This window comes from Rattus norvegicus, chromosome 4, assembly GCF_021556685.1.
Source record: "Rattus norvegicus strain SHRSP/BbbUtx chromosome 4, alternate assembly SHRSP_T2T, whole genome shotgun sequence".
Classification (NCBI taxonomy): domain Eukaryota; kingdom Metazoa; phylum Chordata; class Mammalia; order Rodentia; family Muridae; genus Rattus; species Rattus norvegicus.
The window spans coordinates 97,061,353-97,075,262 of record NC_141537.1 but is presented as its reverse complement, the minus strand read 5'-3'; the positions used below and the strand labels follow the sequence as shown (position 1 = coordinate 97,075,262).

General features: G+C 42.4%; 1 protein-coding gene across 12 annotated transcripts in view; it reads right to left on the bottom strand.

The window, feature by feature from the left end:
* Positions 1-13,910, bottom strand: part of Gng12 (G protein subunit gamma 12) — a 123,437-nt gene that overhangs the window by 86,361 nt on the left and 23,166 nt on the right. For 7 of the 12 annotated variants that reach the window (XM_087655530.1, XM_087655529.1, XM_087655535.1 and 4 more), the window contains one exon: positions 11,965-12,022. The exons of 2 other annotated variants lie outside the window; for them this stretch is intronic. Coding sequence is in view for 3 of the 10 variants with exons in the window: in XM_087655526.1 (XP_087511652.1) it covers positions 12,000-12,022 (23 nt within the window). In the remaining 7 variants the exon portion in view is untranslated. Of the gene's footprint in view, positions 1-11,964; positions 12,023-13,910 lie in introns of those variants that run through there. 3 more of the 12 variants (XM_087655528.1, XM_087655527.1, XM_087655526.1) reach the window with 1 other exon arrangement.

Sequence of the window (13,910 nt, the reverse complement as noted above, 5' to 3'; positions counted from 1 at the left end):
AGTTGATTTAAGGCAAGGCTGAGGAAGCCCAAGTAGCAGTTGGTGGCTTGTGCAGAAAAGTTCCCTCACCCCTTTTTTTTGAAAAGTCCCCTTTTTAGTTCTGAATTTTGGAAAATTCTCCCAAATTGATTTTACTCAAATAATTCCCAGCTAAACTTTTCATAGTTTATCAGAAGAGGTTTGAACCTTGAAAATGGGTGGGGCAATGAAAAAAAAATCAGTCCAGCTCCAGGGCCACATACCATGTGTGCGCACATCGTTGACTAGAAAGCTTTAGCCTCAGAGTTATGGCCAATGGCTGACTCCCCCTATGTGCCCCCTGCCCTCAGTGTCTTTCACCTTTACATCCCGGTCTCCAGCTTCATCTTCACATAAAGACGTCGAGCACATGGTGCTGGTGCTTCCACTGCGGTGAGCTGACCTGGGACTTAGGGCTCTTGTTTGCCATTAGCTTCCATCGCCCATGGCTTGTGGGTACAGGTAGGAGAAGGATATACACACTAGGTAGGACAAAAGCTGCTGTCCTTCCTGATCAACCAAGGCACAAAAGGAGCCTCTTTCTTTCGTGATACTAGGGATAAAAAACAAGGCTCAGAAAATACAGGGGAGAAAATCAATCCTGGTTTTCTCAATAGTCTACCCAGATGTCTGCAACCAAATGTGTACAGGTCTCGTCTGCACCAGCAAGCAGGCTGGATCCCAGCTGGGTGCCCTTCAATTTGACTTAACTCTGATACTGTCTATCTGGGTAACCGTTTATACCATACTTAAGGCACATTCCCTAAGATGTCAGGCTCCAGGCAAAAACACCCCGGTACTTTTTACCCATACTTCTGACTGAATGGCCAGAAACAGGTTTTTCAGAACCCCCATCTTCTGTGTTCGTTAATTTGTTAGAGCAGTTCACAGAACTCAGAGAACATTCCTGGTCTATTTATGAGGATATTAAAGAGGACACAGATGAAGACCAGATGAAGGGATGGAGAGCTACAACAGAGCCTGTGGAAAGAGATAAGGAACTATCACGCTCTTTCCAGGAACTGACAGGAAGTTCTCCAAACACTTCTCTTCTTGGGTTTTTATGGCGGCTTCATTACACAAGCATGGCTGGCTGATTAAAATCACCAGTTGCTGTAACCTTTTCCCCCCAAAACATGTGGCATGTTAGGACTTCTACCACAGCCAACTATTCTTCCCATAGTGCTGTGTTTTATTGTTTTATTTAGTTAACCCCCAAGCTGAAGCTACCTAAGAGCTGCCTACAGTAAATTATCTCATTAGCATACTACACACACACAACTCAAGGCTGACCACTTGTTTTGGGGGAAGGAATTGGGACTCATCCCTGAGAAGGAAGACTTCTCTCACTCTCAGCATTTCTTAATTGCCTATAGTTTTTTTGTCTGTGAGTGGGGCCCCAGGAGAATCCTTATAAACATTTATGAAACATTTTTAAACTTTCCAATTTCAGTCTCTTCTATGCCAACAGTTAGTATCTAAGTCAACAGATTAAGCTAAATAAAAACCCACAATTTTTAAGTGTCAGAAGGTTTGAGAGACTAAAACATTAAAGAATCTACTTAATATATTATTATTATCCAGTCTCAAAACAAAAAGCTTCACTCACTGAATGCTTCAGTAAAGGCTGACTCTTCTAATGCTGTTCAACTATGGACATCACTGTGGCTGGGACGGTGGTACTGACAGGCAAGAAAACATTGATAGGATCCTTTCTAGTGCTTTGCTACCCATAGTCAAGCCTGTGGCACATTGGACAGACCACTAGAGAAACCAATAAAAAAAATGTGGCTAGTTAAGCATGCAACAAAATCAGAGTGTTTCCCCGAGATGCCAGGCTTGAGGTCAGGAGAGCTTTATTCTTTACTGTGTCACATGGCAGATTAAAAAGAAATGTTTTGAAATGAGGCTTAGTTAAATAACTTCCATTGCATCAAAGGACACCCTTAAGTAACATTTTTTTCCTCACTCTGAACATAAAGTTGTAAGGCATGTGACTACTGCCTTGACTAATAATTAAGCAATAGAAGTTTATTTCATGTCTTTTGCAGCATATTCCAAATGTCAACAAAGTGAAAACACCAAGAAATATCTTAATATTATTATAGAAACACATCTCACCTTGTTGCTCCCTGAAAGGATCTGAGACAAGTCAGGGTTTATGGACTACACTTGGCAAAACACCTGCTTTTTAAAGGACTTAGCAAAAATGGCTGAATTCCCACATAAATGACATAATTCTGTTTAATGAGAAGTGTCCAGAGAGCTGCAATGAATACAGCGCTTTTTAGTTCAGCCATCCAGAGGACAAGATGGAGCTTGTAAGGTGGCTCTGTCGCACAATAGCACAAGCTTGTCAACTCAATTTGATCTCTAGAACCCACATAAAGGTAGGAGGTGAGAAGTGAATCCACAGAGAACTTCTAGCATCCATACTTGGGCTGTGACACATGACCCCGCACACAAGGAACGAGCACCCTGCACCAGGTAAAGTGTAGTCCACACAGGCCACCCAATGCAGTCCAACAAGAATTCAAAGGTGAAAAATGGCCAGTCTGGGAGCTCTGAATGTTCACACTGCTCATGCAGGACCAGCAGGAGAAAACATGCAGTAAATACCCACTAATGAACAGATGAACAACTCAGAGAAATGAACTACCTTTTATGGTAACAAAGACAAGAAGAAATTCTAGGGCAGAACCCAGGCTTTCAAAGCCATGTTGTTTTCTATAAATCACTGTCTTCAAAATGGCAAAAAAAAAAAAAAAAAAAAAAAAAACCAAAAACATGGCTAGGACATGGTGGGGTGGATGCTAATTTGGGGAATGGCAGAAAACACAGCCAGGAGTGGGGAATGTTAATACAGGACTCTGAAGTGACAGGGTCATATATGTGCTGTGGGAAGATTAAAACAAGTCAGCTCTGAGACTACAGAGAAGGGAGAAGGGGAAGAGATCAATGCATATCCCAGCCGAGTGCCTAAGTTGCTCATGAGGCAGGGTGATGGACAAAACCTTGACGCTAGTGCTAAACTATGTGAGTTTATGTAGTTTATGAACTGCATATCCATTTGGTCCTTAGTTCCCTGCAATACAGAGTTTGGAGTGATGCTGATGCTATTATCTCACAGATTTTTGTGAGTATTTAATGAAATAACCCATGTGAGGAAAGGAGTATAGTTCTTGGCTTAATAAATATTGTTTTTAAAAAAGGAAAGAGAGGAAAAAGGAGGGGAAAAACAGGAAAACAGGTGTGGGAAAGAAAGAAAGCACAGAGAGGGAGGAGGAATATTTGCATTACTGGAGTGAATACAGACAGTGTCGGAGCAGTTCTGCCCACCCTGCCATGCTTTCCTCACAGAATAAGAGGCTTCGTGCCATTCCAAGAGTCCAAGTCTAGGTGATCAGAAAAGTGAGCCAATATGAAGGTGCCCACGGGGCATCCAGTCCAACATACCAAGGAACTAGTGCTACAGTTGAAAAGCATGCACAAGTCCACAGTGGAAAAGATGGCTAAGTCACAGAAGGACACAGAATACAAGGTAGACCCATGTGTGGGACACAGGACACTGATAATGAAGCCCGATGGAGAAATGAGAGGCAAGCTGCTCAAGACATCCCTGTAAAACCACTTAGTTTCCACACTCTCGCTAGTCAGGCATGCTTAGTCCCACCCTGTTTTCTAGCCAGCCACACCACTCTCTACCAAATGTGAAAAGCACTGACTCTACAATGCTTTTGGCACTGGACTTGGGCGCATTATGCTCTTGCACCTCTTCTCTGGAACCAATGTTTCTTCAAAAGCGGCATATTAAGATCATATTCTAAGCACGGCAAAATGGGCTGAGTAGATGGCCAGTCAGTGGGTGCAGTGTTTGCCACATAGACATAAGGACCTGAACTCACATACACGAAACCTAATCAAAGTGAAATGAGCAGTGCTACATTGTACCTTTGAAGGTCTAGGTCCCTCACAGCCTATAGGACAGCTCTGCCCTAGGTGGCCTCCACACCCAGTCACATCCTCTGCTCCAGTCTAGGTAGTGTTAACCCCTCTCCCACTGCTCCCTTGTGTGTGTCCTTAGGTGTGGCCCTGTTTTAAAGCTCTCTATATATCAGACGCTCAACCAGCCAGTTCTGAATGGGTGAGTGAGCCCTGGAGGCAGATGGAAGGAAGAGCCTCCAGAGGCCTACTAGGCAGGAAGCAGCCTTGTCCTGGCAGAGAAACTGAAGGATTATGAGGCAGTATGAGATGAGCTTCAGAAGGACAAAGTGGATAGCATGAACAAGCCTTAGAGATATGGGAAGTATTATGGAGTGAACTGATTCTTGGCAGGACAAGACACAAGGAGTCATAGGCATCACTGTGGTCTACTGCCTTCCTGAGCACAGCCCAACTCGATTACAACTTATTCTTTTAGTATGAAATTCATCTTTAGGAGAGGCATTTCCATGTAAGTCATTGAACTCAAATTTCTTTAAATTTTCTCCTCATGTAATAATGAAAATAGGTTAAAGTACTGATCTAGGGAAGGTGATGTCAGGGAAGGTGGGAGAGCATCTGGAAGGAACTGGATGGAGCACGCCGCTAAAGCAGCAGCCTCTGTGTGCAAGTCCCCTGTGGCACTGCACTCACGCACGTCAGCCTGAGGGAAGTGCTTTATAGCCATCGTTTACTTTATCCTTACAACAACTTTATGAAGTCATAAGCAAGTTTCCAGAGAGAAAAACAAAAGGCACGAGTATGGCCAGAATTCTACAAGGCCAACTGACTGAACTTCTTGACTTTGGAGAGTTACATGTTACAGACCAGACTGAAACCATCTTGTCCTATTTTCAATCTCCCAGAAACCCATTCATAGTCTACCCATGTGTCAAAACCTCGTGATTATGAAAAGTTTTCTTAGCAGACCACTAGCCTCTACCTAATGATATCATCAGATAGTCCCTGAAACCTACAAGGTCCCTCACTTTGCTGTAAACACCCCTCACACACTTAGTTTATGTTCCTGATGCTATGTAACAAAGCCCTGACAAAAGCAGGTTAAGGGAGAAGGGGATTATCTCGGCCCATAGTTCAAGGCTGTAGTGTACCATGACAGGAGTGCAGGTGCAGGAGCATTGGAAGCGACCAGTCACATTGAATCCACAACCGCAAAACAGTGAGCCCACCACCCACCCCACCTGACATCCCTAGAAGCATGTAGCACAGCCCAACATGATGTGAAAAAATGACCTTGGACTACAAACCTAGGAAATTCCCATATGCAACAAATGCACCAGCCTCAAAACATACACTCTTTGGCTAAGATAGAGCAACACCAAATCTATGATTTTTTAGGAAAAAAAATGGGAAATAGAAATATGAGGAAGAAGAAATATCCAGAGGATGAGGGCCCTGACATTTAGTATTACAAATGCTGGTTTTGCATTTGGTAAGAATAGTATCTTAACTTTCCGAGTGTCTGGAAATATGGAAAACTATAACTAAAGACAACTTGGATTCTCTAGGATTCTCTCAATGGGAACCGTGTGGTATTCCTAAATTGGTATTTTTTGCATATCAACCTAGAAGTCTTAAGCAACAGAGTAAAATATGATGTACAGCTCTCTGTTTTAATTGGAGTTTAAACACATTAATTATAAGCAAAAATGGTAAAACTGCTAACTTACAAGAAATGAATAATGAGAGAAATTGAAGAAAGATGCAGAGGAATAGGCAATTAGCAAGAGAATGTAGAGACTTTCAAAATCAAACATAAACTCTAAAGACCCTAACTTTAGTTAGATGTCCATCTGTCCTGCTCTGCCTTTGCTTCCTCCAGCAGAACAACATCAGCTCCTCTCCCCTCCACTTCCTTCCTCCACCCTTCCTCTCTAGTAACCGAAGTAGAACAAAATTCATCATCAAAGGAACACATCACGGCCTCTCTTAAGGCAAAACCTGGAGAGGAGAGCTTGACACTGGGCTAACATTTTGGTTATGGAGTTTTCTGAGTCAGACCAGGACACTCTGGGGTTTGCTAAAGAATTGCAGGTCACCCTATAACTTACAATGCAGGCTTTTCTGAACTTTTTACGTCAATTAAGAAAATAAAAAGATTAGGGGACTGGCTTCTGCAGAAACATGCCTGCACAGCTTCTGTACTTTGCCCATATGAAATATACAAATATCTGATGTTCAGTGTTGAGATCTCTGGTTTTGTTAATGGGAAGAATATGCAGTAGCCAATCAACACTAATTCAATGATTATAATAGAGAACAGATTTGTTACAAATAATGTTATAAAATTAGAATACAAAGTTGTCAAGATAACAACAGTATTAGTCACAAAAAGGCTTATGCTTGTGTCAGAACATATTCTTGTGATATAATTATGTAATATAAAATAGGCTTCTGACAGATAAACCATGATAACATGTTTGGTTTTCAGCAGTAAAGGCGCTTAGAAAAACCCAACATTTCTAAAAACTCTGTCAACTGGAAATAAGCATCCTCTGATTGACATAGGATGGGTATAAAAATCCCACAACCAGCTGGGTGGAGTGAATGCCGTAATTCCAGCAGTTGGGGAACTCTAGTAGAAAGGCCACACACTTCAAGGCAACCCTAGGCTATGAGAGCGCCAAGACAAACTGGGCAAGGACTGTGAAACTCTATCTAAAAAGACAAAAACAAACTACCTGCCCACTAAAATTCTCCAAAAATAAAAACAAGAATACCTAAAAACTGCAGTTAACAGGATGTTTAATGGTAGTGAACACAATGTTTTAAACACAAAGTGTTCCTAAAATCATAAAAGGTCAGCGAATCCTTTCCCCGTGGCTTTTCTTATGAAAGATCTCAGTTTTGGTTTGGGGGGGGAGGGTTAGAGTGTGTGTGTGTGTGTGTGTGTGTGTGTGTGTGTGTGTGTGTGTGTAGTCCAGAAGGGGGTGTTAGATTGCCTGGAGCTAGAATTACAGGCAGTTGGTGCTGGGAACCAAGCTCAGGTTCTGTAAGAGAGCTCTTAACTCACTTGGGGGCTGTCTCTCTAGCGGATCCCCTCTTTTTCTTTCCTCTTTATTTTTCTTTCTTGTTTCTTCTCTTTCCTTTACATGTACTGTTTTTCCTTAATAGTCCCCTATTTTCACATCCTACATAGGTATGTGTATATATATTTATATATAAGCTTAAATCTAGATTGTGCATATGAGAACACGTGCAGAATCTGTCTTTCTGAATCTGGTTTCTTTCAGTTCTTCAGAGCAAAATCAAATTCTACCCTTTATATAAACCACATTTTCAAAATCCATTCATCTGATGGCAAAGTGCCACTGCTTTCAGCACTGTGTTTAAAGGGTTAACACAACCAGAAAGACAAACACAAAATAAAACAGGAACCTATGAGACGTAGAGATGCTTACCACCAAGGCTGACAGGCTAAGTTCTATCTCCAGAAACAAGATGGTGGAGAGAACGAACTGACACCCCAGAACTGTCTTCTGACCTTCAAATGTAAGCCTGTGTGTATGTGTACACATGTGCACATGCATGCATACACACACAAATGTAAAACATAAATGGGGAAAAAATAAAGCTTTGTTCACAGGTGTCATGATCATCTATATATCTGAAAAAAAAAAAACAAAACTTGTCTCCAGTCTAGTATGTGATCTAAGGAAGGTTGCTAGATACAAACCAACTTTATATATGTTGCATGCAACATATACATATACACACATATATACATATTTGCAATGATCATGTTGGATTTCAAATTAAAACTTGTATTAGCACCTCACAAAATGAAATGTTGAGCTATAAACATTATGTAAGAAAAACTACAAAATTCTGATGAAATGAACCAAACAACTGAATAAACAAACAGTCCATGTATATAGACAGAAAACAGTAGTGATCTTATGGCTGCAATTCTTCACAACTTGATCCTTATCATTCCCAAATCTATGGAATCACTTTATAAATTAATAAACTCACTCTGAGGTGTTCACAGAGAAGCAAAAGACCTGGAATAGTCGAATCACTATTAAAGAACCACTTTGGAGGACTGAGTCTGACTGCAAGACTCAGAATGCTATAGTAATCAAGTTAGCATGCTCCTGCCAAAAGTGTAGTTTGAACATGAAAGAGAGTCAGGAACAGATTCTCCTAAGTACTGAATGCTAATCTTTGACAAGAAAGTAAACAAAGGCTATGGCATGGAGAATCTTCCCAACAAAATCATTAAAAACCAAGCCAGAGAACCTTCACAAGAATTCAAGACTGATGACAAATGGTAAAACTAAAAACTAAAAACCGGAAGCTACCCTAGGAGAATGTGGGAATACTTGGGTATCATAATGGTTAATACCAATTGAGAACTTGACAGAATCTGAGATTGCCAGGGAGAAGGAGCTCTGGGCATATCTATGGGGAATTATCTTGGCTGTCCTGATTGAGTTCATTGAAGTAGGAAGACCTGCTCCCTGCAGATGGCACCACCTCCTGGGGTGGGATCTGGACTGTTTGTGTTCTCCACATACACTCACTGCTCTCTCTTCCAAATTCTGGAACTGATGTGATCAGCGGCTTAGAGTTCCTGCCATCGCAACCTCTTCACCACAGCAACAGGAAAATAAGTGACCACCGGATTGGGGGGTGGGATGGGTGCATCATGGCTTCTCAGAAATAACTGAAAAGTGATCCAGTCAAAGAGCACCGACAAGCTTCCTTCCCTTCATTAAAATGAAAAGGCAAAACAAAAATCTTCTGCCCTGCTAAAGACCATGCCATGGAAACGGAAAGAGAAACCACAGGCAGAATGAAAATATTTGCAAAAAAAGAAAAAAAAAAACTTCTGATAAAGACCTATTAATCAAAAAGAGGGGGAAAATCCTTAAAAATCAGCAGTAAGCTATAATCTTTAAAAAAAGTAAGCAGTAAGTAACTTGGTGGGTCCAATGCCCTGGATTTGGTCCTCAAGCACTTGAATACGTTCAACAATAAGAAAACAACCAGTCTGATATACTGCATACCTACTAGAATGGTCCAAATTTACAACACCACTAACAAATGCCAATGACGATCGATGCAGGGCCACGGGAGCTAATGACGGATGTGCAAAGTGTCCCACACACTTTGGAAACACTTTGTAACTTCTCACAAAAGTAAAAAAAGCCCTACCACTCAATTCAGTAAGTGTGTCCTCTGGCATTTACCCAAATGAACAGAGAACTTCTGTTTAGACAAAAATGTGCACATGGATGTCTGTAAAGTTTGTCTATAATTGCCAAACCTTCAGGAGGTGATAAATATTCAGTGCATATTACTAAAGAAAATAAACCATTTTGGAAGGTTATACATTATAGCAATCTCAACTAGTGAACATTCTGGAAAAGTTTAACTACTATGACAGTGAAAACACTAGTGGTTGTTGTGGTAGGAGCTGAGGGAGGATGAAACAGAGAACGGAGTGCTTCCAAAGCTATGTAACTGTCATGTAGAAAACTAGAGTAGTGAATAGAGGTTACAGATTTTTCAAAACCTATAGAAATGGAACACAAAGACTGAATGCTAATGTCTTTGTCACTGTGACACACATTACAACTTTTGATGGTGCCATTTAAAAAATTAAAAAAGCTCTCCAAACCCATAAACCATGATATCAAGTGGTATCTGGTGTAATAAAGTAATATTCCTGGTGTATCCAGGAGCATCCATAGCTATACCACTTCACACTGAGCAACAGTCCAAGGTTCCCACAGATGCTGTTTCAATTATAGTACCTTCTGCTTAGAGCAAACATTGCAAATGTACTAATGTAGCTACCTCCCTGATCCCAGCTTGCTGCTGCAGAGGAAGCCGTCTTGTCAAAACTGAATGGCACATTCCTGAAGCAAGTGGAGTCTACTGATTGATGCTGTGCCCTACCAGCTAAAGTTCCTGTCTTAGAATAAAAGTCTGAGAACTACTGTGGCCATATCGACATTGACACCAGAGTTTTACTTACTGAAGAAAACAAGGCACCAGACATTGAAATTGAGATTTAGCAAGGCTAAAGATCAGAAAGCCAAAGAAAGAAAAGGGGAAGAGGGAACCTTAATTGAGAAGATGCCCCCACCAGACCAGCCTGTCAGCAAGCCCTGTGGGGGCATTTTCTTGATTAATAATTAATATGGGAGGTTATAGCCCACTGTAGTTTTAGATGATATAAGAGAGCAGGCTGAACAAGTCATATGAGGAGCACATCAGTAAGTAGCATTCCTCCATGGCATCAGTAAGTAGCATTCCTCCATGGCATCAGTAAGTAGCATTCCTCCATGGCATCAGTAAGTAGCATTCCTCCATGGCCTCTGTATTTGTTCCTGTCTCTGGGTTCCTATCTTGAGTTCCTGCCCCAACTTCCCTAGTTGACAGGCTATAAAAGCTATAATCTGAAACAAACCCTTACTTCCTCAAGCTGCTTTTGTTTTGTCAGAGCACTAGAAACCCTAAGAAAGTCCTCAGAAGAAGAGCATCTGCTTTGGTTTCTTAGACAAAACAGCTCACTGGGGTGACAGGTTAGAGAATACCTACCTACTTCAGTGTTAGTCTGAACTTACTGTCTTCCCAGCTCATGTTTCACAAGAGCTAAGAGCTTTGAGTCTCTGGTCCCACAATGACAACCATCTGGAAACAATCGAGTACATCCCACTACACTGTCTTAAGAGGAAAGAAAACCTATCTAGTACCCAACCAAAATGCTTCCAGACACAACAGAATATTTCTGAAAAGAAAATAAAAGAGCTATAAAGGAAGCTCCTCCCATGACTTTTTTATTTTTTTTTAATTTATTTTTTATTTCTTATTTGTTAGTCTAGGGCCTCCAGTCTCTTGAGGATTAGGTGCATCTTCTCTGACTGAACCCAGACCGGGGAGTCCTCTGCTGTATATGTGTTGGAAGCCTCATCTTAGCTGGTGTATGCTGCCTGGTTGGGGATCCAGTGTCTGAGAGATCTCGGGTGTCCAGGTTAGTTGAGACTGCTGGTCCTCCTACAGGGTCGCCCTCCTCCTCAGCTTCCTCCAGCTTTTCCCTAATTCAACTACAGGTGTCAGCAGCTTCTGTCCACTGGTTGGGTGCATATATCTGCATCTGACTCTTTCAACTGCTTGTTGGGTCTCTCATGATTTTTTAAGTTCAAGTTTCTCCCAACATCTCTGGGAGGGACAGGGTAGGTATTAATCTCAGCTGACAAATGAGGAAACAGAGGCACAGACATGTCATTATGATAAGTAGAAAGCAGGACTAGTCAAAAAGCACCCAACATGGGGGCCTCGGAGAGCCTTAGTCCAGCCTCACTGGGAGTTACCCTTTAAAAGGGAGAGGGTTCAGCCTCTCACTAGACCACAGTGAGGAGCATGAGGCTAGAACTCATTATGTCTTGATAACAGACATATAATTACATACATTTAAAATTTAAATTGTGGGAAGGCAAGCAACACAGCCAAAGTCTTAGTAACACTGGGTACATTTTCAGTGCTCAAGAGCCATGTATGACTGGTGGCTCCCACACTAGGCAGAACAGACAGCTCACTGTTGCAGGGTGCCCTTCTATATAGATGCTGCAGTCTGCACCATGTAAGTCGAGGCTGTAGTTGCTGGCACCTGCAGCTAGACTGGGAGTCCTGGAGCTGCTTCCAAGCAAGTCTATGAACTTGGACAAAACTGAGCCTCTGTTCACTCTTCTTCGTAAAAAGGTCTTTCTGAAGTATCATCCTAGAATTCTGCTCACAACTCCAAATAGGAGACTGTTGAATCTACCTATCCTTCTGCCCATGTTGACCCTTTATCAAGTCAGACCAAGGGAAAAACATCGTTAAGTATTTAGTACTTCCTGGAGGATGAGTCACTAAATCCAAGTCGAACAGCATGCTCTAAGTATGTCAAGGTTAACACATGAATCAGTCATAAAAAGATTCTCTACTCACCAGAAAAGCCAGCTGCAAATAGAGAAGATGCTCACCCCAATGTCCTTCCCATATGAACCTACAGAAGGAAAAGTTTGCAATTTAGGAATGGAATTCTTGTTTTTCCAGCATGAGTCATTTCTTTCTGCTAGAGAACAGAAATGACATGGTTATAAGATATAAGTATGAATTAATGCCTAAGCATAGAAGGCCCTTTTCAACAGACACTGCAAGTCATTTCTTTCTAGCATAGAGCTCTGACTGCTTTCCTCCTATCTCCACCCATGAAAAACATCTTATGTAGAGGTTTTACCTACCACCTCTAGGAAGATTAACATGAGTATGGTGGTTTGTCTGAGAATGGTCCCCAGAGGCTCTTATGTTTGAATGCTTGCTCCCCAGTTAATGGAACTGTTGGGGAAGGATTAGGAGCATGGTCTTCATTAGAGAAGATGTATCATTTAGGGTGGCCTTTGAGGTTTAGAAGTCCCACATCTCAGGTGTTAACTTCAACTGATAAAAGGAAACCAAGGCATAGACAGGTCATTAGGATTACAAAACCCATGTAATTTCAGGAGCCAGGAGAGATAATTGAGGAAGGGAGGATGCTAAAGTTGCCTGCTCCCTTCTGCCTGCTGTCTGTAGATCAGGATGCAAAACCCTTGGCTACTGCTCCTGCAACATGCTGTCTCCTTCCCACACTGATGGTCATGGATCTACCCTCTGAAACTGAAAGAAAGCTCTCAATTAAGTACTTTCTTCTGTAAGTTACCTTGGTCATAATGTCTCCTCACAGCAATAAAACAGTAAGTAAGACAAAGAATGTGTCTTAAGAGGTAAAGAGTGGGCGGATCCCGGCCCTCAGCAGCTCTCTGCTCCCAGACCTGGTGAGAGAGAGACCCAACCGCCTGGTCAGGTGGGCACTCCTGAGGCTGCAGAGCGGAAGAGACCACCAACACTGCTCACCCCTGCCCACATCCCTGGCCCAAGAGGAAACTGTATAAGGCCTCTGGGCTCACGGGGGGGAGGGCCCAGGAGCGGCAGGACCCCTGCCTGAGACACCGCCGGAACCTGAAGGAAACAGACCGGATAAACAGTTCTCTGCACCCAAATCCCGTGGGAGGGAGAGCTAAACCTTCAGAGAGGCAGACAAGCCTGGGAAACCAGAAGAGACTGCTCTCTGTACATACATCTCGGACGCCAGAGGAAAACACCAAAGGCCATCTGGAACCCTGGTGCACTGAAGCTCCCGGAAGGGGCGGCACAGGTATTCCTGGTTGCTGCCGCCGCAGAGAGCCCGTGGGCAGCACCCCACGAGCGAACTTGAGCCTCGGGACCACAGGTAAGACCAACTTTTCTGCTGCAAGAAAGCTGCCGGGTGAACTCAAGACACAGGCCCACAGGAACAGCTGAAGACCTGTAGAGAGGAAAAACTACACGCCCGAAAGCAGAACACTCTGTTCCCAGAACTGACTGAAAGAGAGGAAAACAGGTCTACAGCACTCCTGACACACAGGCTTATAGGACAGTCTAGCCACTGTCAGAAATAGCAGAACAAAGTAACACTAGAGATAATCTGATGGCAAGAGGCAAGCGCAGGAACCCAAGCAACAGAAACCAAGACTACATGCCATCATCGGAGCCCAATTCTCCCACCAAAACAAACATGGAATATCCAAACACACCAGAAAAGCAAGATCTAGTTTCAAAATCATATTTGATCATGATGCTGGAGGACTTCAAGAAAGACATGAACACACTTAGGGAAACACAGGAAAACATTAATAAACCAGTAGAAGCCTACAGAGAGGAATCGCAAAAATCCCTGAAAGAATTCCAGGAAAACACAAACAGTTGAAGGAATTAAAAATGGAAATAGAAGCAATCAAGAAAGAACACATGGAAACAACCCTGGATATAGAAAACCAAAAGAAGAGACAAGGAGCTGTAGATACAAGCTTCACCAA